Consider the following 24,671-nt stretch of genomic DNA (forward strand, 5'->3'; position numbering starts at 1 on the left):
TCTCTCTCTCTCTCTCTCTCTCTCTCTCTCTCTCTTTATCAATCTCCATCTCTCTCCCATCACTCTTTCTCTTTCTTTCTTTCTTTCTTTCTTTCTCTCTCTCTCTACAGGACATGGGTCCATCCAGTATGCCTTCTGTTCCCCTCCTGGTGGGCTGTGGGGTCTCCTGCAGCGCTCTGCTCATCCTGCTGCTCATCTATGCTGCTTTCTGGAGGTGAGCACATGCACACTTTCTCTCTTTTATAAACACACACACACACACATCCTTGCATAGGGCTACCCCCAACCCCCAACCCACCCGCCCCACCCCAGTCTCTGTAAACTGCACAGCTTTCCATAAGAGATTATTAACCAAGGGTGAGAAAACCCCCGGGTTGGCTCGATAGTTGAGCAGTCCATGCCAAAACTCCAATTAGGTCTAATGGAGAACAAATCGGAGACGGTATAGCCAGGGGGGACTAACTGTGTGAGGGAGGGCAGACTGGCATCGGTGGTAGAGAGAGATCAGGAGAGATCTAATGGGAGAGAGAGAGAGAATGAGAGAGAGAGAGAATGAGAGAGAGAGAGAGAGAGAGAGAGAGAGAGAGAGAGAGAGAGAGAGAGAGACCCCTATTCCCACTGATTGTATATATATATGTGCCCTTTGTTCACCATGGTGCTGTTGATTATTGTTATCTACTCTGCTCAAAAAAATAGAGGGAACACTAAAATAACACATCCTAGATCTGAATGAATGAAATGTTCTTATTAAAAACTTTTTTCTTTATATAGTTGAATGTGCTGACAACAAAATCACACAAAAATTATCAATGGAAATCAAATGTATCAACCCAAGGAGATCTGGATTTGGAGTCACACTCAACATTAAAGTGTAAAACCACACTACAGGCTGATCCAACTTGATGTAATGTCCTTAAAACAAGTCAAAATGAGGCCCGGTAGTGTGTGTGGCCTCCACGTGCCTGTATGACCTCCCTACAATGCCTGGGCATGCTCCTGATGAGGTGGCGGATGGTCTCCTGAGGGATCATCCGCCAACTCCTGGACAGTCTGTGGTGCAACGTGGCGTTGGTGGATGGAGCGAGACATGAAGTCCCAGATGTGCATTCAAAAGTTACCAAAACATCAACAGGAAGTATAGGAACTAAGAAGTGGTCTGTGGTAACCACCTGCAGAACCACTCCTTTATTGGGGGTGTCTTGCTAATTGCCTATAATTTCCACCTGTTGTCTATTCCATTTGCACAACAGCATGTGAAATTTATTGTCAATCAGCGTTGCTTCCTAAGTGGACAGTTTGATTTCACAGAAGTGTGATTGACTTGGAGTTACATTATGTTTTTTAAGTGTTCCCTTTATTTTTTTGAGCAGTGTATGTCCATTGGTGCGTGTGAGTACCTGTGCTGTGTGTTTTGGGCTTTCGTGACCTTGTGGATTGCACAGATGATTTACGGGTCTCTTCCCGTGTGATAATCATTGTGCGCGGGTGTTTTTTTTTTTAGGTTCTCCTCGCTCTTTGTTTGGGTTTCAACCCTGTGTTTCTGTTATGTGTTTGTTTGGTCTTCGTCCCCGTGCCCTTACACTGCATTCTGTAATTTGGGGCTTATAAAAAAAATATTACGCATTCCTGCGCCTGTCTCCCGAATCTCTTCATCCCCATGTGACAGGGAGAGAGGGAGAGATCAGGAGAGAGAGAACTCAGGAGAGAGGGAGAGATCAGGAGAGAGGGAGAGATCAGGAGAGAGAGAACTCAGGAGAGAGGGAGAGATCAGGAGAGAGGGAGAGATCAGGAGAGAGAGAACTCAGGAGAGAGGGAGAGATCAGGAGAGAGAGAACTCAGGAGAGAGGGAGAGCTCAGGAGAGAGGGAGGGAGTGAGAGCTCAGGAGAGAGGGAGAGAGGGAGACCTCAGGAGAGCTCAGGAGGGAGGGAGAGAGTAGCACCAGAGCATATGGTGGTACTGGCAGGGTAATCATGTGACCATGTTCAGGAAATGAATCAGTCCATCAGTTCAACTTCATCAATTTGAATAAATTCCTCCTTCCTTCTTTTCGTCTTCCTCCTCTTCCTACTTTCTGCCTTTCTGTCTTAATGTCTCTCTCAGGTATATTCGTTCGGAAAGGTCTATCATCTTGGTTAATTTCTGTCTCTCCATCCTGGCATCCAACATGTTGATACTGGTTGGACAGTCCCAGACACTCGGCAAGGTGAGAACAAGATACACACGCGCGGGTAGACACACACTCACACACACACTACACCATCGCTTAGTTTTGGTCATGTTAAACATGATACGATTGTTCATCTTTTCTATTACTTCTCACCTGTGTTCTGTCATTGTTGAAGAACTTCTAACTAATCTGAAACCTTCTTTACTTCACCACTGTGTCTGTGACTCAATTTCCCTCGTCTTCTTTGTCTTGTGTCCTTTCCTCCCTCACAACCACCTCTCTGTCTCTCTCTCTACAGGGTCTGTGTACCGTGACTGCTGCGTTCCTTCATTTCTTCTTCTTGGCATCTTTCTGCTGGGTACTGACAGAGGCGTGGCAGTCTTACCTGGCTGTGATTGGCAAGATGAGGACACGCCTCATACGTAAACGCTTCCTGTGCCTGGGCTGGGGTAGGCACACACACACACACACACACACACACACACACACACACACACACACACACACACACACACACACACACACACACACACACACACACACACACACACACACACTGTAAAATATACACACTAACATACTGTAGTTATTATCTTAAGCATACAGGGTTCCTGTACTGTAATAAAGGGGAACGTTCCATCTTCCACAAGTTTCCCTTCAACCTCTAGAATCACTGTCACCATTCTGAATCTGTACAGGCAGTCTGTGTCCTGTTGAAGGTATCTCCTGTACAGTCAAATCAAATCAAATGTATTTATATAGCTGATATCTCAAAGTGCTGTACAGAAACCCAGCCTAAAATCCCAAACAGCTAGCAATGTAGGTGTAGAAGCACAGTGGCTAGGAAAAACTCCCTAGAAAGGCCAAAACCTAGGAAGAAACCTAGAGAGGAACCAGGCTATGAGGGGTGGTCAGTCCTCTTCTAGCTGTGCCGGGTGGAGATTATAACAGAACATGGCCAAGATATTCAAATGTTCATAAATTACCAGCATGGTCAAATAATAATAATCACAGTAGTTGTCGAGGGTGCAGCAAGTCAGCACTTCAGGATTAATGTCAGTTGGCTTTTCATAGCTGATCATTAAGAGTATCTCCACCACTCCTGCTGTCTCTAGAGAGTTGAAAACATCAGGTCTGGGACAGGTAGCACGTCCGGTAAACAGGTCAGGATTCCATAGCCGCAGGCAGAACAGTTGAAACTGGAGCAGCAGCACGGCCAGGTGGACTGGGGACAGCAAAGAGTCATCAGGCCAGGTAGTCCTGAGGCATGGTCCTAGGGCTCAGGTCATCCGAGAGAGAGTAAGAAAGAGCATACTTAAATGCACACAGGACACCGGATAAGACAGAAGTACTCCAGATATAACAAACTGACCCTAGCCTCCCGACACATAAACTACTGCAGCATAAATACTGGAGGCTGAGACAGGACGGGTCAGGAGACATTGTGTTCCCATCCGATGACACCCCCGGACAGGGCCAAACAGGAAGGATATAACCCCACCCACTTTGCCAGAGCACAGCCCCCACACCACTAGAGGGATATCTTCAACCACCAACTTACCATCCTGAGACAAGGCCGAGTATAGCCCACAAAGATCTCCGCCCCACGACACAACCCAGAGGGGTTGACAGGAAGATCAGTGACTCAACCCACTCATGTGACGCACCCCTCCTAGGGACGGCATGAAAAAGCACCAGTAAGCCAGTGACTCAGCCCCTGTAATAGGGTTAGAGGCAGAGAATCCCAGTGGAGAGAGGGGAACCGGCTAGGCAGAGACAGCAAGGGCGGTTCGTTGCTCCAGAGCCTTTCCGTTCACCTTCACACTCCTGGGACAGACTACACTCAATCATATGACCCACTGAAGAGATGAGTCTTCAGTAAAGACTTAAAGGTTGAGACCGAGTCTGCGTCTCTCACATGGGTAGGCAGACCATTCCATATAAATTGAGCTCTATAGGAGAAAGCCCTGCCTCCAGCTGTTTGCTTGGAAATTCTAGGGACAATTAGGAGGCCTGTGTCTTGTGACACCTTGAAATCCTTGAAATCAGCCCTTGCCTTAACAGGAAGCCAGTGTAGGGAGGCTAGTACTGGAGTAGTATGATCAAATGCTTTGGTTCTAGTCAGGATTCTAGCAGCCGTATTTAGCACTGACTGAAGTTTATTTAGTGCTTTATCCGGGTAGCCGGAAAGTAGAGCATTGCAGTAGTCTAACCTAGAAGTGACAAAAGCATGGATTAAGTCAGTCTGTGCCCTGTTAAAGGCATCTCCGGTACAGTCAGTCTGTGTCCTGTTGAAGGCATCTCCGGTACAGTCAGTCTGTGTCCTGTTGAAGGCATCTCCGGTACAGTCAGTCTGTGTGCTGTTGAAGGCTTCTCCGGTACAGTCAGTCTGTGTCCTGTTGAAGGCATCTCCTGTACAGTCAGTCTGTGTCCTGTTGAAGGCATCTCCGGTACAGTCAGTCTGTGTGCTGTTGAAGGCTTCTCCGGTACAGTCAGTCTGTGTCCTGTTGAAGGCATCTCCTGTACAGTCAGTCTGTGTCCTGTTGAAGGCATCTCCGGTACAGTCAGTCTGTGTCCTGTTGAAGGCATCTCCGGTACAGTCAGTCTGTGTCCTGTTGAAGGCATCTCTGGTACAGTCAGTCTGTGTCCTGTTGAAGGCATCTCTGGTACAGTCAGTCTGTGTCCTGTTGAAGGCATCTCCGGTACAGTCAGTCTGTGTGCTGTTGAAGGCGTCTCATGTACAACAACCCCATGCCTTGCTAAAGGAGATGATGGGGGATAAGAAATGATATAGGATAACATCTCCCTGAAAGGGGCTACATCCAGGGAGATAGAACCTAGCAATTACATCCCCTGCTCTTTTCCCTTATCCATCCACCTATCTGATCCATTAAGCCACTGATGCCCTTACCTGATATGGGCCATGTCCCAAAAGGCACCCTTTTCCCTATTTTGTGCACAATATTTTTTTCAAGGGATTGGAGGAACAGGGAGGAGGGAGTGAATGGAGGGGACAGGGAGGAGGGAGTGAATGGAGGGAACAGGGAGGAGGGAGTGGATGGAGGGAACAGGGAGGAGGGAGTGAATGGAGGGAACAGGGAGGAGGGAGAGAACAGGGAGGAGGGAGGGAATGGAGGAACAGGGAGGAGGGAGTGAATGGAGGGAACAGGGAGGAGGGAGAGAACAGGGAGGAGGGAGGGAATGGGGGAACAGGGAGGAGGGAGGGAATGGAGGGAGGAGGGAGAGAACAGGGAGGAGGGAGGGAACAGAGAGGAGGGTGGGAATGGCGGGAAGAGGGAGGGAATGGAGGGAAGAGCGAGGAGGGAGGGAATAGGGAGGAGGGAGGGAACAGGGAGGAGGAACAGGGAGGAGGAACAGGGAGGAGGGAGGGAATGGGGGAACAGGGAGGAGGGAGGGAATGGAGGGAGGAGGGAGAGAACAGGGAGGAGGGAGGGAACAGAGAGGAGGGTGGGAATGGCGGGAAGAGCGAGGAGGGAGGGAATAGGGAGGAGGGAGTGAACAGGGAGGGAACAGGGAGGAGGAACAGGGAGGAGGGAGGGAACAGGGAGGAGGGAGGGAATGGGGGAACAGAGAGGAGGGAGGGAATGGAGGGAGGAGGGAGGGAATGGCGGGAACAGGGAGGAGGGAGGGAACAGGGGAGGAGGGAGGGAATTGGGAGGAGGGAGGGAATGGGGAGGAGGGAGGGAATTGGGAGGAGGGAGGGAGGAGGGAGGGAACAGGGAGGAGGGAGGGAGGAGGGAGGGAATGGGGGGGAGGGTGGGAAGAGGGAGGGAATGGGGGGGAGGGAGGGAAGAGGGAGGGAACATGGAGTAGGGAGGGAATTGGGAGTAGGGAGGGAATTGGGAGGAGGGAGGGAATTGGGAGGAGGGAGGGAACAGGGAGGAGGGAGGGAATGGGGGAACAGAGAAGAGAGAGGGAGGAGGGAGCAGAGAGGAGTGTAGATTGTGCAGAATGGGGAGGGAGTGTGTGTGTGTTTATGTTGGTGTTATATTATATAAGTAAAGTTACCACCCCACATCACATCTCTTTTGTTCATGTGGTAATAGTATTTCATTTGCTGACATAATCACAGCTTTGTAAATTACATGAATATTTCAGAACCAAACTCATAAAGGACCCTTTCTTTGACTCACACAGACACACAGTCACACAGACACACAGACACACAGACACACACACACACACACACACACACACACACACACACACACACACACACACACACACACACACACACACACACACACACACACACACACACACACACACACACACACACACACACTGCATAGAGGTTAATAGCCCAAGGGAGAACACTGCAGCACAGAAGAGAATCCTCTTGTCGCATGGTGAGATGAAAACAGCAGCCACTGGATAGGGACCCTACGAAGTACACTAACCACGGCTGTATTACCCATGATGGTGAACTCTGATCCATACTAGGTCTACTTCTACCGCCTCAGGTTAACCCTATAAGTCATAGATACATTCATTAACCAAGAGAGAGGATGGAGGAGGAACATTTTCAGTCCACAGTCACAAGCTGGTCAGCTAATGGTTGTGAAATAACAGTGAAATGGCTATATTGTCAAGGGGGTGTTCTCTTGCTGTTATATCATCCTCTCTCTCTCTCTCTCTGTTACTTGTCTTTCTCTTATTTCTCTCTGTCTCTGTCTCTGTCTCTGTCCCTCTCTCTCTCTGTTACTTGTCTTTCTCTTATTTCTCTCTCTCTCTCTCTCTCTCTCTCTCTCTCTCTCTCTCTCTCTCTCTCTCTCTCTCTCTCTCTCAGGTCTCCCAGCCCTGGTGGTTGCTGTGTCAGTAGGTTTCACTCGAGCCAGAGGTTACGGTACACCCAGCTAGTGAGTACACATTTTCACCTTTCACCCTTCATGTGTTTTTGCAGTCCACTTAGGGCCATTTGTTTGAATTGATTTCACAAACGAAGACATGTTTATGTTTACTGTATGGATTGGGATTAGTCATTGGGAAAATGAAACACAGAACAGTGTATTTTAAAGAAGTTGTACGTTATTGTTACAGTTTTTTTCGATTGCTAAACGACAGTGGGCACAACTGGAGTCACATGTGCAAAACTCTAACTACAGTCTGCACTACCAACAGTCACCTGAGCTAAACAGTTCACATCACCTGCAAAACTCATTCCAAGCAACACAACTCTTAACACATGGCTCAAAACACGCTCAGTGCAGCCAAACACTATGCACAACCCTCACTGAGATAACACACACTGTCACTCAGAACACACTGAGAGTAAAAACTCTAGCATCAAACACCAATACAGAAAATACAAACTTTTTATCTTTACAGTTTGAACAATTTCAGTGACTTCATACAAAGTAATATTTTCTTCAAAGAAAAGAGTGACATTCTTTCACATGATTTATTACAATTTTTAGAACATAACAATTCTTTAAGGTAAATGAAAATTAGCAGTTTGCTTCAATAGTCTGTAGTAATTTACGGAATTACAGTAATGAGAAAAAAAAGGTAGAAACTAAAAGTACATACTGTAATTCGAACAAATAACTGAGGGGCTAATCCTGCCTCTCTCGCATCAGGCCACAGGTTTTCTTCAACATCACATCTAATGTTTTCTCTTGCCATGCACCTGGGGAAGAACCTTCTGGAGTGCCTTATCCATCCCTGGCAGTCCTCTGGACTCGTGTCCTCACATCCGGCACGCATGGCTTCCAAAAGAGACATTTGGTCATGTGGGTGGTGACCAAACACTTTCCACCTCCAGGCAGAGAAAAACTCCTCTATTGGGTTGAGGAAGGGTGAATATGCAGGCAGGTATAAAACCACAAATCTGTGATGTGCTGCAAACCAATCTGTGACTGCTGCAGAGTGGTGAAAAGCAACGTTATCGCAAACTATGACAAAAACTTGGGGGTTTCCTACTGGCTCCCCCTGTTCTGCTGGCACTAGCTGAGCATAGAGCTGTTATAGGAAAGCTATAAGCCTTTCTGTGTTGTATGGGCCAATGAGTGGTGTGTTGAGAAGCAAACCATCAGTGGCCATTGCAGCACACATGGTGATATTTCCCCCCCCTTTGGCCTGGAACCTCCACAGTGGCCCTTTTACCTATAACATTCCTTCCTCTGCGCCGTGTTTTGGCAAGGTTAAATCCAGCTTCATCGATAAATACAAATGAATGTGGTCTTTCCAGTGCTTCCACCTCCATTACTCTCTGAAAAACAGTAAGTGCACAGTTTTACTGTAGAAATGCTAGTGTTTTTTTTTACTGTAAATATTTTGTATAGCTGTGTACATAACCTCAGACGTCTTACCTGGACATATTGGTATCTTTGCTCTTTTACCCGTTCACTGTTTCTCTCGAACGGTACAGTGTATAACTGTTTCATTGTAACTTGGTGTTTCTTTAGGACTCGAGCAATAGTTGTTGTGCTGACAGAATTAATATTTTCAAATGTATCATTATCAGCCAGCACTGTATCTTGAATCTCCCGCAGTTTTATTGCATTGTTGACAACAACCATGTCAACAATAGCATTTTCCTGCGCATCTGAAAATATTTTTCCTCTTCCCCCTGTTGGGGGCAGCCTTTGGGTCATGTTGTAAAAATATATTTTACAGTCAAACTTACTGTAATATATATCTGTGTAAATATTCTATAATTGCAATACAAAATAGATTCCTGTAATGTTTTCATTTACTGTAAGGACGTAACTCTCACCTGTTTGTATGATGGAAAATTCGCATTACAGATGCCACTGTGGATCTTTGCTGATTGGGTTGCACCCTCAACCCTGCCTCTCTCAATGAGAGACCATGGTTCACGACATGGTCTATAAGTGTAGCCCTTATTTCATCTGAAATAACAGCTCTTTGTCTTCTTTGTCTTCCTCCACGCATCCACCCTCTCCCTGCCACCCTTCTCCCTCCACGAACCCATCTTCCTTGTTCCATTTACAAAATGAGTCTTTCTGAGCTCTACCTATATATACTGTAATATGTGTGTGTGTTCACTAACAAGTCTAAAACAAGGCACCTGCTTAGCCTTTCAGCTGAAATTGCAATCAGCAGTGTTTGAAAGGCACAAGGCTGAAATCTATTCCATTTTGAATGTGTGGTTCACAGTTTTGACAGCAGTGTGTTAGCATTTGAACAAAGTGCTGTAAATCCACAGTGTTGTGCAGGTTGTGGTTAAAGTCATGGGATAAGTGTGTAGAGTTTTGAAAACTGTGTTCAAGCAATGAAAAACGAACTAGAGTTTGGTCCACATGAACTGCTGCTGTGCAGACTGTAGTTAGAGTTTTGCACATGTGACTCCAGTTGTGTCCACTGTCGTTTAGCAATCGAAAAAAACTGTAATAACTTCCTGTCTTTTCCTCTACGTTCTTTTAGTTGCTGGCTGTCCTTGGAAGGCGGGCTTCTCTACGCATTTGTTGGACCTGCAGCTGTCATCGTATTGGTAGGTACCTTTTAGCCCTATTGTCATTGGTCAGTCTGGATGTCTGTCGACAGGCATTGACCCGACTCTGAATTTAAAATAATTTCCATGATCTATTTCTTCTGCCTGTTATACAGGTCAGATAGGCGTTAGGAATAAACCCTGTTTAAATGACACCAGATGGTTGAAATATGGTACTTTCAAGACAACAGGGAACTCCGAAAATAACAAAGTCAATTCATGATGTCAACGATCTTCAGGTTGGAAATTCAGAGCTCTAGAAAGATGCCCGACTTTCAGACTTGGAATTTTGAGTTGGATGACCGTTCCCATTGGTCTTGAATGCAATGAAGTCGGAAGTCGGAGATTTCCAAGTTCCCAGTTGTTTTGAATGCGGCATTAGCAACTCGTTTACTGCTCCAGATCCTCACCATTTACTCGAAGACAGCAGGAAGATAAATACGACCAAGTGATTCATTTAATACTTTATTTGCCACTAGCGGTTTATTTCAGAGTTACCTGTGTCTAGTGATGTATATCGAGTTACCTGTGTCTAGTGATGTATCTAGAGTTACCTGTGTACCTATTCCTAAAGCTCTTTTTACATCAGCTGATTTCACAAAGTGCTACACAGAAACCCAGTTTAAAACGCCTAACAGCAAGAAATGCAGATGTATGTAGCTAGATAAAACTCCCTAGAGTACTTAAGTAAAGTACTATTTAAGTCGTTTTGGGGGGAATCTGTCTGTTACTTTACTTTAGTATTTATATTTTTGCCAACTTTCACTTCACTACATTCCAAACGAAAATAATGTAATTTCTCCTCCATACATTTTTCCCGACACCCAAAATGACTCATTACATGGCTAGGAAAAACTCCCTAGAGTACTTAAGTGAAAATACTTTAAAGTACTAAAGTCGTTTTTTGGGGCATCTGTACTTCACTTTCTTATTTATATATTTTTTTGCTAATTTTTACTTCACTACATTCCTAAAGAAAAGAATGTACTTTTTAATCAATACATTTTTCATGACACCCAAAAGTACTGATTACATTTTGACAGGAAAATGGTCAAATTCACAAATTTATCAGGAGATCATCCCTGGTAATCCCTACTACCTCTGATCTGGTGGACTCACTAAACACAAATTATTAATCTGTAAATAGCAGTTCCTTTACCAGGGGTGATGGTCGGATTCGTGTTTGTCGTTGAAGGAATGAGCATTACATCGAGGCCTGTACTCTGGAGCGGGATCAATTTGGAGGTGGAGGGTCCGTCATGGTCTGGGGCGGTGTGTCACAGCATCATCGGACTGAACTTGTCATTGCATGCAATCTCAACGCTGTGCATTACAGGGAAGACATCCTCCTCCCTCATGTGGTACCCTTCCTGCAGGCTCATCCTGACATGACCCTCCAGCATGACAATGCCACCAGCCATACTGCTCGTGCTGTGCGTGATTTCCTGTGGAACTTGTTCAGTTTTGTCTCAGTTGTTGAATCTTGTTATGTGTATACAAATATATACACATGATAAGTTTGCTGAAAATAAACGCCGTTGACAGTGAGAGGACGTTTATTTTTTTGCTGAGTTTAGATCTCTACTGCATGGCTCTGTAGAATTACTGACTGTATCCAGTGTGAATCCCTGTGTCAATACACACACATTCTCAATAATCCAGATACGTGTGTGTGTGTGTGTGTGTGTGTGTGTGTGTGTGTGTGTGCGTGTGCGTGTGCGTGTGCGTGTGCGTGTGTGTGTCCCTGCTCCCCTCATGTTGTGTTTGGAGAGCCCCCTCAGACAAACAGATGTAATTGAGACGAGGTACATCAGAGTAACACAGGCCTCCTTAGGATGACCGTCTAATTAATGAAAATTAAAATGAATCTAGCCTTCGGCAAATAACGGAGCTTGAGACCGCTGTCTCCCAGGGCAACGAGGTCGTACATGACGGGAATGTCAACATGAAGGAAAGACGCAGGTTAAAGCATCGAACACCATGGAAGACAGATTTATGGTGGGAAATGAAATATCAGTGGTGTGCTCAGTGCAGTAGACATGAAGATTACTACGGACAACGTGGAAGAAAATACATTTAAAAGAAATGTCGCAGATGTATCAATACACTAAAGTGCTCAGTGGAGTAGAGACAAAGGTTTGTATGGAAAAACACAGGATGCGGTGAAAATAGACAGGTCCAGGATTAATGATCACTGATCTGGACTATGTGGACTCCTTTTCTTTTCTCAAGGTGAAAACACAAGCTTTCTATGGCAGTCTGTGGGAGTAGACAGACACTCTTAAAGAGAGTGGAGAGATTGTAGAGGGATTGGGAGGGCTACTTTAGAGTCAGGTGAGAAAGAAAGAGAGAAGGTTAGAGGGTAGGAGAGAAGGGTAAAGGAAAGGAGAGAAGGGTAGAGGGTAGGAGAGAAGGGTAAAGGAAAGGAGAGTAGGGTAGAGGGTAGGAGAGGAGGGTAGAGGGTAGGAGAGAAGGGTAGAGGGTAGGAGAGAAGGGTAGAGGGTAGGAGAGAAGGGTAAAGGAAAGGAGAGAAGGTTAGAGGGTAGGAGAGAAGGGTAGAGGAAAGGAGAGAAGGGTAGAGGGTAGGAGAGAAGGGTAAAGGAAAGGAGAGTAGGGTAGAGGGTAGGAGAGGAGGGTAGAGGAAAGGAGAGAAGGGTGGAGGGAAGGAGAGAAAAGAGAAGGGGAGGTGGGGGAGAAAGAAAGATTGGACATAGAGATAGCGTTAGAGAGAAAGAGGGAAAGAAGGAGGGAGAGAAGGGAGGGAGAGGAGTGAGCAAACGGGGTCAGGATGAAGAGGGACATGTCACTGGCATGGAAAATCTCTAACATGGGCAGAATTTGCCAAAGGAAAAGCACTCGTGACGAAGCTTGGCTGGGGTGTGTGGGTGTGCGTGTCGTGCGCGCTCGCACAACGGTGTGTGCGTGCGCATGCTTAATCTGTGTGTGTGTGTAATGTGTACCAGTGGGTCAGGGATCAAAGTTGTAAGGACACTTAGTAGAACTCAGTCCTAAAGGGCGCACGGTTGGGACAAAGGGGGTTAGACTCGGGATCTGCTCACTTCAACTCTACCACCCCCTGACACACACACACCACACGTACACTCATAACCCTGTCCACCAAAGACAAATCCCAATTTTGACTGTTCAGTCTGGGAATCGAAGAGATTATAGCTGGCAGAATCTTGTCTCAGATCTTAATGCTTAACCTGAATATCTCTCTCTCTCTCTCTCTCTCTCTCTCTCTCTCTCTCTCTCTCTCTCTCTCTCTCTCTCTCTCTCTCTCTCTCTCTCTCTCTCTCTCTCTCTCTCTCTCTATCTCTATCCCTTTCAGATGAACATGCTGATCGGTATTGTGGTCTTCAACAAGCTCATGTCTCGAGATGGCATCTCTGACAAGTCTAAAAAGCAGAGAGCTGGGTAGGTAGACTCGACTTAGAGCTGTAGAACCAGAACTGTCTGCCTGTCTGTCTCACGCTAACATACATCATGCATGGACCATCCATTAGGTCTGTTGTGGTGACAGTATTACCAATTTCACCAATTTGGTTTTCCAAATGAAGCCCTGGGTAGCAGAGGAACAGGGCTGGAGAGCCCCTGGCATACAGAGTTTGGGTGGAATATCACCTGTCCCGCAGCGAGAGCTCCTCAAACAGTGGTTGATGCATGGGGTGAATGAAGTCTTCTTACATTTATTTCTCAGATATTCATATTAAGTACAGCTCCGCTGTAAAAACGAAGTAGTCTACCAGGCATCGTTGAACACGGACAGGCGGGAAAGAGCACAGCCTCCATGTCTTTTTCCCTCCCTGATTTTACATATGATCACTTGCTGAGAGAACAGCTGCGCAGCCTGAGGGAAGGAACATTTAAACAAGCTTTTTTTACTACTTTCTCACATCAATAGGCTACAGTCACAACATGCAGCCCGAATACGTTTTCATTTCTAAGACATTGAGGTTTGTATCATTCACAACTAAAGTTGCCAAACAACTCTAACTCTAGCATAGAGGACCCGTTTCAAATGATCCCTTTTTTCTCAACATAGACACTTCATAAGCATTCTCGCTCTGAAACGAGAAAAACATCCTTTCTATTTTATTGAGTTGAGGTAAAAGCATATCTTCAAATCAAATCAAATGTTATCTGTCACATGCGCCGAATACAACAGGTGTAGTAGACCTTACAGTGAAATGCTAAATACAACAGGTGTAGTAGACCTTACAGTGAAATGCCGAATACAACAGGTGTAGTAGACCTTACAGTGAAATGCTAAATACAACAGGTGTAGTAGACCTTACAGTAAAATGCCGAATGCAACAGGTGTAGTAGACCTTACAGTGAAATGCTGAATACAACAGGTGTAGTAGACCTTACAGTGAAATGCTGAATACAACAGGTGTAGTAGACCTTACAGTGAAATGCTGAATACAACAGGTGTAGTAGACCTTACAGTGAAATGCCGAATACAACAGGTGTAGTAGACCTTACAGTGAAATGCTGAATACAACAGGTGTAGTAGACCTTACAGTGAAATGCTGACTTACAAGCCCTTAACCAACAATGCAGTTCAAGAAATAGAGTTAAGAAAATATTTACTGAATTAACTAATGTAAAAATCTAATCAAAGTAACACAAGAAAATGACATAACAATAACGAAGCTATATACAGGGGGTAACGGTAGAGAGTCAATGTGGAGACTATATACAGGGGGAACCGGTACAGAGTCAATGTGGAGGCTATATACAGGGGGTACCGGTACCGCGTCAATGTGGAGGCTATATACAGGGGTACCGGTACAGAGTCAATGTGGAGACTATATACAGGGGGTACCGGTACCGAGTCAATGGGGAGACTATATAAAGGGGAACCGGTACAGAGTCAATGTGGAGACTATATACAGGGGGTACCGGTACCGAGTCAATGTGGAGGCTATATACAGGGGGTACCGGTACCGAGTCAATGGGGAGACTATATAAAGGGGAACCGGTACAGAGTCAATGTGGAGGCTATATACAGGGGTTACCGGTACCGAGTCAATGTGGAGACTATATACAGGGGGTACCGGTACAGTGTCAATGTGGAGGCTATATACATGGGGTAACGGTACAGAGTCAATGTGGAGACTATATACAGGGGGAACCGGTACAGAGTCAATGTGGAGGCTATATACAGGGGGTACCGGTACCGAGTCAATGTGGAGGCTATATACAGGGGTACCGGTACCGAGTCAATGGGGAGACTATATACAAGGGAACCGGTACCGAGTCAATGTGGAGACTATATACAGGGGGTACCGGTACCGAGTCAATGTGGAGGCTATGTACAGGGTGTTACGGTACAGAGTCAATGTGGAGGCTATGTACAGGGGGTACCGGTACCGAGTCAATGTGGAGGCTATATACAGGGGAACCGGTACCGAGTCAATGTGGAGACTATATACAGGGGGTACCGATACGGAGTCAATGTGGAGGCTATATACAGGGGGTACCGGTACCGAGTCAATGTGGAGGCTATATACAGGGGGTACCGGTACCGAGTCAATGAGGAGACTATATACAAGGGGTACCGGTACCGAGTCATTGTGGAGACTATATACAGGGGGTACCGGTACCGAGTCAATGTGGAGGCTATATACAGGGGTACCGGTACAGAGTCAATATGGAGACTATATACAGGGGGTACCGGTACCGAGTCAATGTGGAGACTATATACAGGGGGTACCGGTACCGAGTCAATGTGGAGGCTATATACAGGGGGTACCGGTACCGAGTCAATGTGGAGGCTATATACAGGGGGTACCGGTACCGAGTCAATGAGGAGACTATATACAGGTGGTTCCGGTACCGAGTCAATGTGGAGACTATATACAGGGGGTACCGGTACCGAGTCAATGTGGAGGCTATATACAGGGGTACCGGTACAGAGTCAATATGGAGACTATATACAGGGGGTACCGGTACCGAGTCAATGGGGAGACTATATAAAGGGGAACCGGTACAGAGTCAATGTGGAGGCTATATACAGGGGGTACCGGTACCGAGTCAATGTGGAGGCTATATACAGGGGGTACCGGTACCGAGTCAATGTGGAGGCTATATACAGGGGGTACCGAGTCAATGAGGAGACTATATACAGGGGGTACCGGTACCGAGTCAATGTGGAGACTATATACAGGGGGTACCGGTACCGAGTCAATGTGGAGGCTATATACAGGGGGTACCGGTACCGAGTCAATGTGGAGGCTATATACAGGGGGTACCGGTACCGAGTCAATGAGGAGACTATATACAGGGGGTACCGGTACCGAGTCAATGTGGAGGCTATGTACAGGGTGTTACGGTACAGAGTCAATGTGGAGGCTATGTACAGGGGGTACCGGTACCGAGTCAATGTGGAGGCTATGTACAGGGTGTTACGGTACCGAGTCAATGTGGAGGCTATATACAGGGGGTACCGGTACCGAGTCAATGTGGAGGCTATATACAGGGGGTACCGGTACCGAGTCAATGGGTAGACTATATACAGGGGGTACCGGTACCTAGTCAATGAGGAGACTATATACAGGGGGTACCGGTACCGAGTCAATGTGGAGGCTATGTACAGGGGGGACCGGTACCGAGTCAATGTGGAGGCTATATACAGGTGGTACCGGTACCGAGTCAATGTTGAGGCTATATACAGGGGGTACCGGTACCGAGTCAATGTGCAGAGGTACAAGTTAGTCCAGGTCATTTGTACATGTAGGTGGGGGTAAAGTGACTATGAATAGATAATAAACAGAGAGTAGCAGTAGTGTAAAAACAAAGGGGGGGGGGGGGGGTCAATGTAAATAGTCTGTGTAGCCATCTGATTCATTGTTCAGCAGTCTCATGGCTTGGGGTTAGAAGCTGTTAAGGAGCCTTCTGGACCCAGACTTGGCGCTCCGGTACCACTTGTCATGTGGAAGCAGAGAGAACAGTCTATGACTTGGGTGACTGGAGTCTTTGACAATTTTTTGGGCTTCCCTCTGACACCGCCTAGTATATAAGTCCTGGATGGCATGAAGCTTGGCCCCAGTGATGTACTTGGCCGTACGCACTACCATCTGTAGCGGAATACGGTCAGGTGGTGATGCAACCAGTCAGGATGCTCTCGATGGTGCAGCTGTAGAACTTTCTGAGGATCTGGAGACCCATGCTAAATCTTTTTTGCCCCTGAGGGGGAAAATATGTTGTTGTGCCCTCTTCACGACTGTCTTGGTGTGTTTGGACCATGATAGTGTGTTGGTGATGTGGACACCAAAGAACTTGAAACTCTCTACCCGCTCCACTTCAGCCTCGCTTCACTTCAGCCTCGTCAATGAGAATGACGTTCGGCTCCCCCTTTTTCCTGTAATCATCATCATCTCCTTTGTCTTGCTCACACTGAAGGAGACGATGGTGTCCTGGCACCACACTGCCAAGTCTCTGACTTCCTCCCTCTCCCTTCCTCCCTACCACTGCTGTGTCGTCGGCAAACTAAATGATGGTGTTGGAGTCATGTTTGGCCACGCAGTCGTGGGTGAACAGGGAGTGCAGGAGACGACTAATCACGCACCCCTGAGGGGCCCCAGGGTTGAGGATCAGCGTGGCAGATGTGTTGTTGCCTACCCTTACCACCTGGGGGCGGCCCATCAGGAAGTCCAGGATCCAGCTAAATGAACAAGCCTACAGCCTATGGCATGTAGGATAGCCAGATAACATACAGTAGGCTAACTCATGTTCTGTTATTCTGAAATACATTTTTTTTGTGTTTTCATTATGTTTTTGTTTGTTTTTATTTCACCTTTATTTAACTAGGTATGTCAGTAAAGAACAAATTCTTATTTTACAATGACGGCCTACCCTGGCCAAACCCTCCTCTAACCCGGGTGACGCAGGGCCAATTGTGTGACGCCCTATGGGACCACCGATCATGGCCGGTGGTGATACAGCCCGGGAATGAACCAGGGTCTGTAGTGACGCCTCTAGCACTGAGATGCAGTGCCTTAGACCGCTGCTCCACTCTGGAGCAAAATGATGTGGTTGTTCTAGTGATTCTATGTCTATGGATCCAGGCTTTTTACGCTTAGAATAGATCTAATGGAGAAAGAGGAGTCTCACAAAGAAGCAGACACACAAAGAGAGACACACGTACGCTTGTATGCGTTGAACTATCTTTCAAATAACCCTGAACACACACAAGCACCGATAGGCAGCAGCTGTATCCATTTAACTCTCCACATATGTTAATGAGCGAGTGAAGAGGCTTTTTACAACATGAGCAGACGACCCTTCATGACCTTTTATTGGATCTCGACCGAGGCCTTGTGTTCCACTGTACACACACTCCCACACATGTTTCCATTTATCATGCATTGTAGAGACTCAAACGTCAAGGGGTGTCAACATCAATGGAATAAATTCCACTCTGTCTACTTATAGGCATTGAATTAAGATAGATCTAGTAGCTACTGTTGAACCATCTTCCGGGATGAAATGATTGACATAGGATTCTGATAATGTTTAGGTATTTATAATATGTAGAGAATTTAGAAATAGACTGAGGTCATGCTCCACACATAGCGTTTCCTCATGATTCCTTAACAGAATGTACACACACACACACACACACACACACACACACACACACACACACACACACACACACACACACAGTACAGTAGAGGTTTCTTCTGTTCCCTGGTCTGTAATGAGCACGGTTACATGCAGTCAGATGAATTTAATAGTTTATGATTAAAACGTTTAAAAGATTTACAAGAAGCATGTTTTCCCTGATAATTCTGTTGACATGGAAACGTCTGAAATCAGGCTACCTGATGGGACTTAACCGAAATGCAGAAAATTGGCAACGAATATAAACGTTCTACCATAGCAGCCATGTTATTACTGTGAATCTGATTCTGAGTCCAGACACATATAGAGTTTAATGTACTTTTTCTTTTGCTCACTTCACTCAATCAGAAGGAGGCTTGAACATGTTCATGTCCTGATAATCGCAATGATTCTAAAGATCACAAGGCTGTTTTAATCAGCGTGTGCTTACTTCCATTTTGACTCTGGCTGTTTTAATCAGCGTGTGCTTACTTCCATTTTGACTCTGGCTGTTTTAATCAGCGTGTGCTTACTTCCATTTTGACTCTGGCTGTTTTAATCGGCGTGTGCTTACTTCCATTTTGATTCTGGCTGTTTTAATCAGCGTGTGCTTACTTCCATTTTGACTCTGGCTGTTTTAATAGGCGTGTGCTTACTTCCATTTTGACTCTGGCTGTTTTAATAGACGTGTGCTTACTTCCATTTTGACTCTGGCTGTTTTAATAGGCGTGTGCTTACTTCCATTTTGATTCTGGCTGTTTTAATCAGCGTGTGCTTACTTCCATTTTGACTCTGGCTGTTTTAATAGGCGTGTGCTTACTTCCATTTTGACTCTGGCTGTTTTAATCGGCGTGTGCTTACTTCCATTTTGACTCTGGCTGTTTTAATAGACGTGTGCTTACTTCCATTTTGACTCTGACTGTTTTAATCGCTGTGTGCTTACTTCCATTTTGACTCTGGCTGTTTTAATAGACGTGTGCTTACTTCCATTTTGACTCTGGCTGTTTTAATAGACGTGTGCTTACTTCCATTTTGACTCTGACTGTTTTAATCGGCGTGTGCTTACTTCCATTTTGACTCTGGCTGTTTTAATCGCTGTGTGCATACTTCCATTTTGACTCTGGCTGTTTTAATCGGCGTGTGCTTACTTCCATTTTGACTCTGGCTGTTTTAATCGCTGTGTGCTTACTTCCATTTTGACTCTGGCTGTTTTAATCGGCGTGTGCTTACTTCCATTTTGACTCTGACTGTTTTAATCGCTGTGTGCTTACTTCCATTTTGACTCTGGCTGTTTTAATCGGCGTGTGCTTACTTCCATTTTGACTCTGGCTGTTTTAATAGACATGTGCTTACTTCCATTTTGACTCTGGCTGTTTTAATAGACGTGTGCTTACTTCCATTTTGACTCTGGCTGTTTTAATCGGCGTGTGCTTACTTCCATTTTGACTCTGGCTGTTTTAATCGGCGTGTGCTTACTTCCATTTTGACTCTGGCTGTTTTAATAGACGTGTGCTTACTTCCATTTTGACTCTGACTGTTTTAATCGGCGTGTGCTTACTTCCATTTTGACTCTGGCTGTTTTAATCGGCGTGTGCTTACTTCCATTTTGACTCTGATTAGCAGAGTAAATTCTTTAATCGGCCTGCTTCCATAATCAGTTTAATATCAAATTATTGGTGGACATGTAAACATACTCAATGTGCTCCCAGCCAGATACATGCTTTCATCTCTTCTCTCTCTTCCCTCCATGGCCCTGTGATGGTCCTGTGATGACATGATCACTCACACATATATGCACGTCAACATGCAATCAATCCCTCCCCCTTGCAAATACTGCCCCTATTGGGGATTAGGCTTCTATGTAAATGGGCTTCAATGGGCTTCAGAAACAGAGATTGACAGACAGACAGACAGACAGACAGACAGACAGACAGACAGACAGACAGACAGACAGACAGACAGACACATTCCGTCCATGTTGTCATTAGTGTTAGTGCAATTTTATGAAACTGTGGGGATGTGGATGGCACTAAGGCAATGAGCTGTGCTGGGGGGCTAATGTAGCATAGCCACGCTACGCACTACCCCATCATTCTGCACTGAGCATTACACACACACACACGCTCGCGCACGCACAGCAGCAGCAGCAGTAGCAGTAGCAAGCCTCTCTTTAACAGTCTAGTGGGGCTCTCTCTATGTCTAACCTCAGTAGCTTCTTTGGTTGCTTCTGATGAGAGGACAAGTACTCTGGGAGTTAATAAAGCATACACACATACACACACATACACACACAAATCAGTGAGGTTGGTTTTGGATGTAAGGAGAACCTTAAGTCAATGAAGCTTGAGGGTTCCAATAAGGTTATTCGGCTGTCCCCATAGGGAAGCCATTTGAAGAAACCTTTTTGGTTCCAGCTAGAACCCTTTTTGGTTCCTGGTAGAACCCATTTTGATTCCAGGTAGAACCCCTTTTGGTTCCAGGTAGAACCACTTCTGTGGAAAGAGTTTTACAGGGACGCCAAAAGGGTTCTTCTTTGAACCAAAAAGGTTCTTCAAAAGGTTCTCATAAGGGGACAGCCGAAGAACCCTTTTAGTTTCTAGATAACACCTTTTATCTAAGAGTTTACTTCAGGGTCCAAATCACTGAGTCAGCGCTCACTGAGTCACGCACACACAAAAACACACATACGCACACACGCACACGCACACACACACACACACAGCGATATCAATAAAAACACTTACTTGAATGTGCACACCGCTTTCAACACACACATAGAGCATTCAACACTCTGCCTTAATATCACACCCTAACACACCCACAAGCCCTAACTGTGACATGACTACTCTCTCCTGGTTCTTGCAGGCATCACTGATCTCTGAGGCTTATGGGAAATGACCTAATGAGAGCCCAGACTGGCCAAACGAAGAAGAGTTGAACAGACTATCTAGACTGTCCCAAACACACACACACTAACACATCACGAACACATCATTACTAACAGTTGGTACACTGAAAACATATATATACTAGTAATCGGTGTTAGTCAGACACATTGTTATCCTGCTTTAAGATTATTCAGCTCTTCTCCTTTTCTTTGTTCACTTTCTCTCGCTGCTCCCTCATTGTTTCTCTCTCTCTCCCTCTTCCTCTCTCTCTCTTCTCTCTCTCTTCCTCTCTCTCTCTTCCTCTCTCCCTCTTCCTCTCTCCCTCTTCCTGTCTTTCTCTTCCTCTCTCTCTCTTCCTCTCTCTCTCCTCCTCTCTCTTTCGTTTATCTGTCACGGCATTCTGTCATGATCTTTGTATTCTGACTTGTTGTCCATTGCTGCTACTTTGAGGTTTGTTAAATTTTTTTCTTCTTTCTTTTTCTCCTTTCTGTGTCCTTCTCCCTCTCTTTTTCTCCTTTCTGTGTCCCTCTCCCTCTCTTTTTCTCCTTTCTGTGTCCCTCTCCCTCTCTTTTTCTCCTTTCTGTGTCCCTCTCCCTCTTTTTCTCCTTTCTGTGTCCCTCTACCTCTCCTTTTCTCCTTTCTGTGTCCCTCTCCCTCTTTTTCTCCATTCTGTGTCCCTCTCCCTCTCTTTTACTCCTTTCTGTGTCCCTCTCCCTCTCTTTTACTCCTTTCTGTGTCCCTCTACCTCTCCCTTTCTCCTTTCTGTGTCCCTCTCCCTCTTTTTCTCCTTTGTGTCCCTCTCCCTCTCTTTTACTCCTTTCTGTGTCCTTCTCCCTCTCTTTTTCTCCTTTCTGTGTCCCTCTCCCTCTCTTTTTCTCCTTTCTGTGTCCCTCTACCTCTCCTTTTCTCCTTTCTGTGTCCCTCTCCCTCTTTTTCTCCTTTCTGTGTCCCTCTCCCTCTCTTTTACTCCTTTCTGTGTCCCTCTCCCTCTCTTTTACTCCTTTCTGTGTCCCTCTCCCTCTTTTTCTCCTTTCTGTGTCCCTCTACCTCTCTTTATCTCCTTTCTGTGTCCCTCTCCCTCTCTTTTTCTCCTTTCTGTGTCCCTCTCCCTCTCTTTTACTCCTTTCTGTGTCCCTCTCCCTCTCTTTTACTCCTTTCTGTGTCCCTCTCCCTCTCTTTTTCTCCTTTCTGTGTCCCTCTCCCTCTTTTTCTCCTTTCTGTGTCCTTCTCCCTCTCTTTTTCTCCTTTCTGTGTCCCTCTCCCTCTCTTTTTCTCCTTTCTGTGTCCTTCTCCCTCTCTTTTTCTCCTTTCTGTGTCCCTCTCCCTCTCTTTTACTCCTTTCTGTGTCCCTCTCCCTCTCTTTTTCTCCTTTCTGTGTCCCTCTCCCTCTCTTTTTCTCCTTTCTGTGTCCTTCTCCCTCTCTTTTTCTCCTTTCTGTGTCCCTCTCCCTCTCCTTTTCTCCTTTCTGTGTCCCTCTCCCTCTCTTTTTCTCCTTTCTGTGTCCCTCTCCCTCTCTTTATCTCCTTTCTGTGTCCTTCTCCCTATCTTTATCTCCTTTCTGTGTCCCTCTCCCTCTCTTTATCTCCTTTCTGTGTCCCTCTCCCTCTCTTTATCTCCTTTCTGTGTCCCTCTACCTCTCCTTTTCTCCTTTCTGTGTCCCTCTCCCTCTTTTTCTCCTTTCTGTGTCCCTCTCCCTCTCTTTTACTCCTTTCTGTGTCCCTCTCCCTCTCTTTTACTCCTTTCTGTGTCCCTCTACCTCTCCTTTTCTCCTTTCTGTGTCCCTCTCCCTCTTTTTCTCCTTTCTGTGTCCCTCTCCCTCTCTTTTACTCCTTTCTGTGTCCCTCTCCCTCTCTTTTACTCCTTTCTGTGTCCCTCTACCTCTCCTTTTCTCCTTTCTGTGTCCCTCTCCCTCTTTTTCTCCTTTCTGTGTCCCTCTCCCTCTCTTTTTCTCCTTTCTGTGTCCCTCTCCCTCTCTTTTACTCCTTTCTGTGTCCCTCTACCTCTCCTTTTCTCCTTTCTGTGTCCCTCTCCCTCTTTTTCTCCTTTCTGTGTCCCTCTCCCTCTCTTTTACTCCTTTCTGTGTCCCTCTCCCTCTCTTTTTCTCCTTTCTGTGTCCCTCTCCCTCTCTTTTTCTCCTTTCTGTGTCCCTCTCCCTCTCTTTTACTCCTTTCTGTGTCCCTCTCCCTCTCTTTTACTCCTTTCTGTGTCCCTCTCCCTCTTTTTCTCCTTTCTGTGTCCCTCTCCCTCTCTTTTTCTCATTTCTGTGTCCCTCCCCTTTTCTCCTTTATGTGTCCCTCTCCCTCTCTTTTTGTCCGTGTGTCCATTATGTCCTTCTGTGCTTTTCACCTTTGTTTGCAACTGCACTGCCCATCCATTCCTCACTCTCATGTGTGTGAATGTGTATATGTGGTTTGCAACCCAATGCTGCCATTGCTTGTTGAATGTGTGTGTTTGTGGGTCTGTGTTTGTCTTTACCATTTGTGTGTCCATCCTCCCCATCCGCTCCCCCTGTGTGTCTGTCCTCCCCATCCACTCCCCCTGTGTGTCTGTCCTCCCCATCCTCTCCCCTGTGTGTCTGTCCTCCCCATCCTCTCCCCCTGTGTGTCTGTCCTCGCCATCCTCTCCCCCTGTGTGTCTGTCCTCCCCATCCTCTCCCCCTGTGTGTCTGTCCTCCCCATCCTCTCCCCCTGTGTGTCTGTCCTCCCCATCCTCTCCCCCTGTGTGTCTGTCCTCCCCATCCTCTCCCCCTGTGTGTCTGTCCTCCCCATCCTCTCCCCCTGTGTGTCTGTCCTCCCCATCCTCTCCCCCTGTGTGTCTGTCCTCCCCATCCTCTCCCCCTGTGTGTCTGTCCTCCCCATCCTCTCCTCCTGTGTGTCTGTCCTCTCCGTCCTCTCCCCCTGTGTGTCTGTCCTCCCCATCCTCTCCCCCTGTGTGTCTGTCCTCCCCATCCACTCCCCCTGTGTGTCTGTCCTCCCCATCCTCTCCCCTGTGTGTCTGTCCTCCCCATCCTCTCCCCCTGTGTGTCTGTCCTCCCCATCCTCTCCCCCTGTGTGTCTGTCCTCCCCATCCTCTCCCCCTGTGTGTCTGTCCTCCCCATCCTCTCCCCCTGTGTGTCTGTCCTCCCCATCCTCTCCCCCTGTGTGTCTGTCCTCCCCATCCTCTCCCCCTGTGTGTCTGTCCTCCCCATCCTCTCCCCCTGTGTGTCTGTCCTCCCCATCCTCTCCCCCTGTGTGTCTGTCCTCCCCATCCTCTCCCCCTGTGTGTCTGTCCTCCCCATCCTCTCCCCCTGTGTGTCTGTCCTCTCCATCCTCTCCCCCTGTGTGTCTGTCTTCCCCATCCTCTCCTCCTGTGTGTCTGTCCTCCCCACCCTCTCCCCCTGTGTGGCTGTCCTCTCCGTCCTCTCCCCCTGTGTGTCTGTCCTCCCATCCTCTCCCCCTGTGTGTCTGTCCTCCCCATCCTCTCCCCCTGTGTGTCTGTCCTCTCCGTCCTCTCCCCCTGTGTGTCTGTCCTCCTCATCCTCTCCCC

General features: G+C 46.6%; 1 protein-coding gene across 1 annotated transcript in view; it reads left to right on the top strand.

Annotated features, from left to right (window-relative positions):
- Nucleotides 1–24,671, top strand: part of adgrb2 (adhesion G protein-coupled receptor B2) — a 600,103-nt gene that overhangs the window by 479,412 nt on the left and 96,020 nt on the right. Inside the window, exons 18-23 of the mRNA XM_064979676.1 lie at nt 111–214; nt 2,102–2,204; nt 2,467–2,617; nt 6,979–7,048; nt 9,579–9,645; nt 12,977–13,062. Of these exons, the coding sequence (XP_064835748.1) occupies nt 111–214; nt 2,102–2,204; nt 2,467–2,617; nt 6,979–7,048; nt 9,579–9,645; nt 12,977–13,062 (581 nt within the window). The remainder of the gene's footprint in view (nt 1–110; nt 215–2,101; nt 2,205–2,466; nt 2,618–6,978; nt 7,049–9,578; nt 9,646–12,976; nt 13,063–24,671) is intronic.

The sequence above is a fragment of the Oncorhynchus masou genome, chromosome 12 (genome assembly GCF_036934945.1).
Source record: "Oncorhynchus masou masou isolate Uvic2021 chromosome 12, UVic_Omas_1.1, whole genome shotgun sequence".
Taxonomy (NCBI): Eukaryota; Metazoa; Chordata; class Actinopteri; order Salmoniformes; family Salmonidae; genus Oncorhynchus; species Oncorhynchus masou.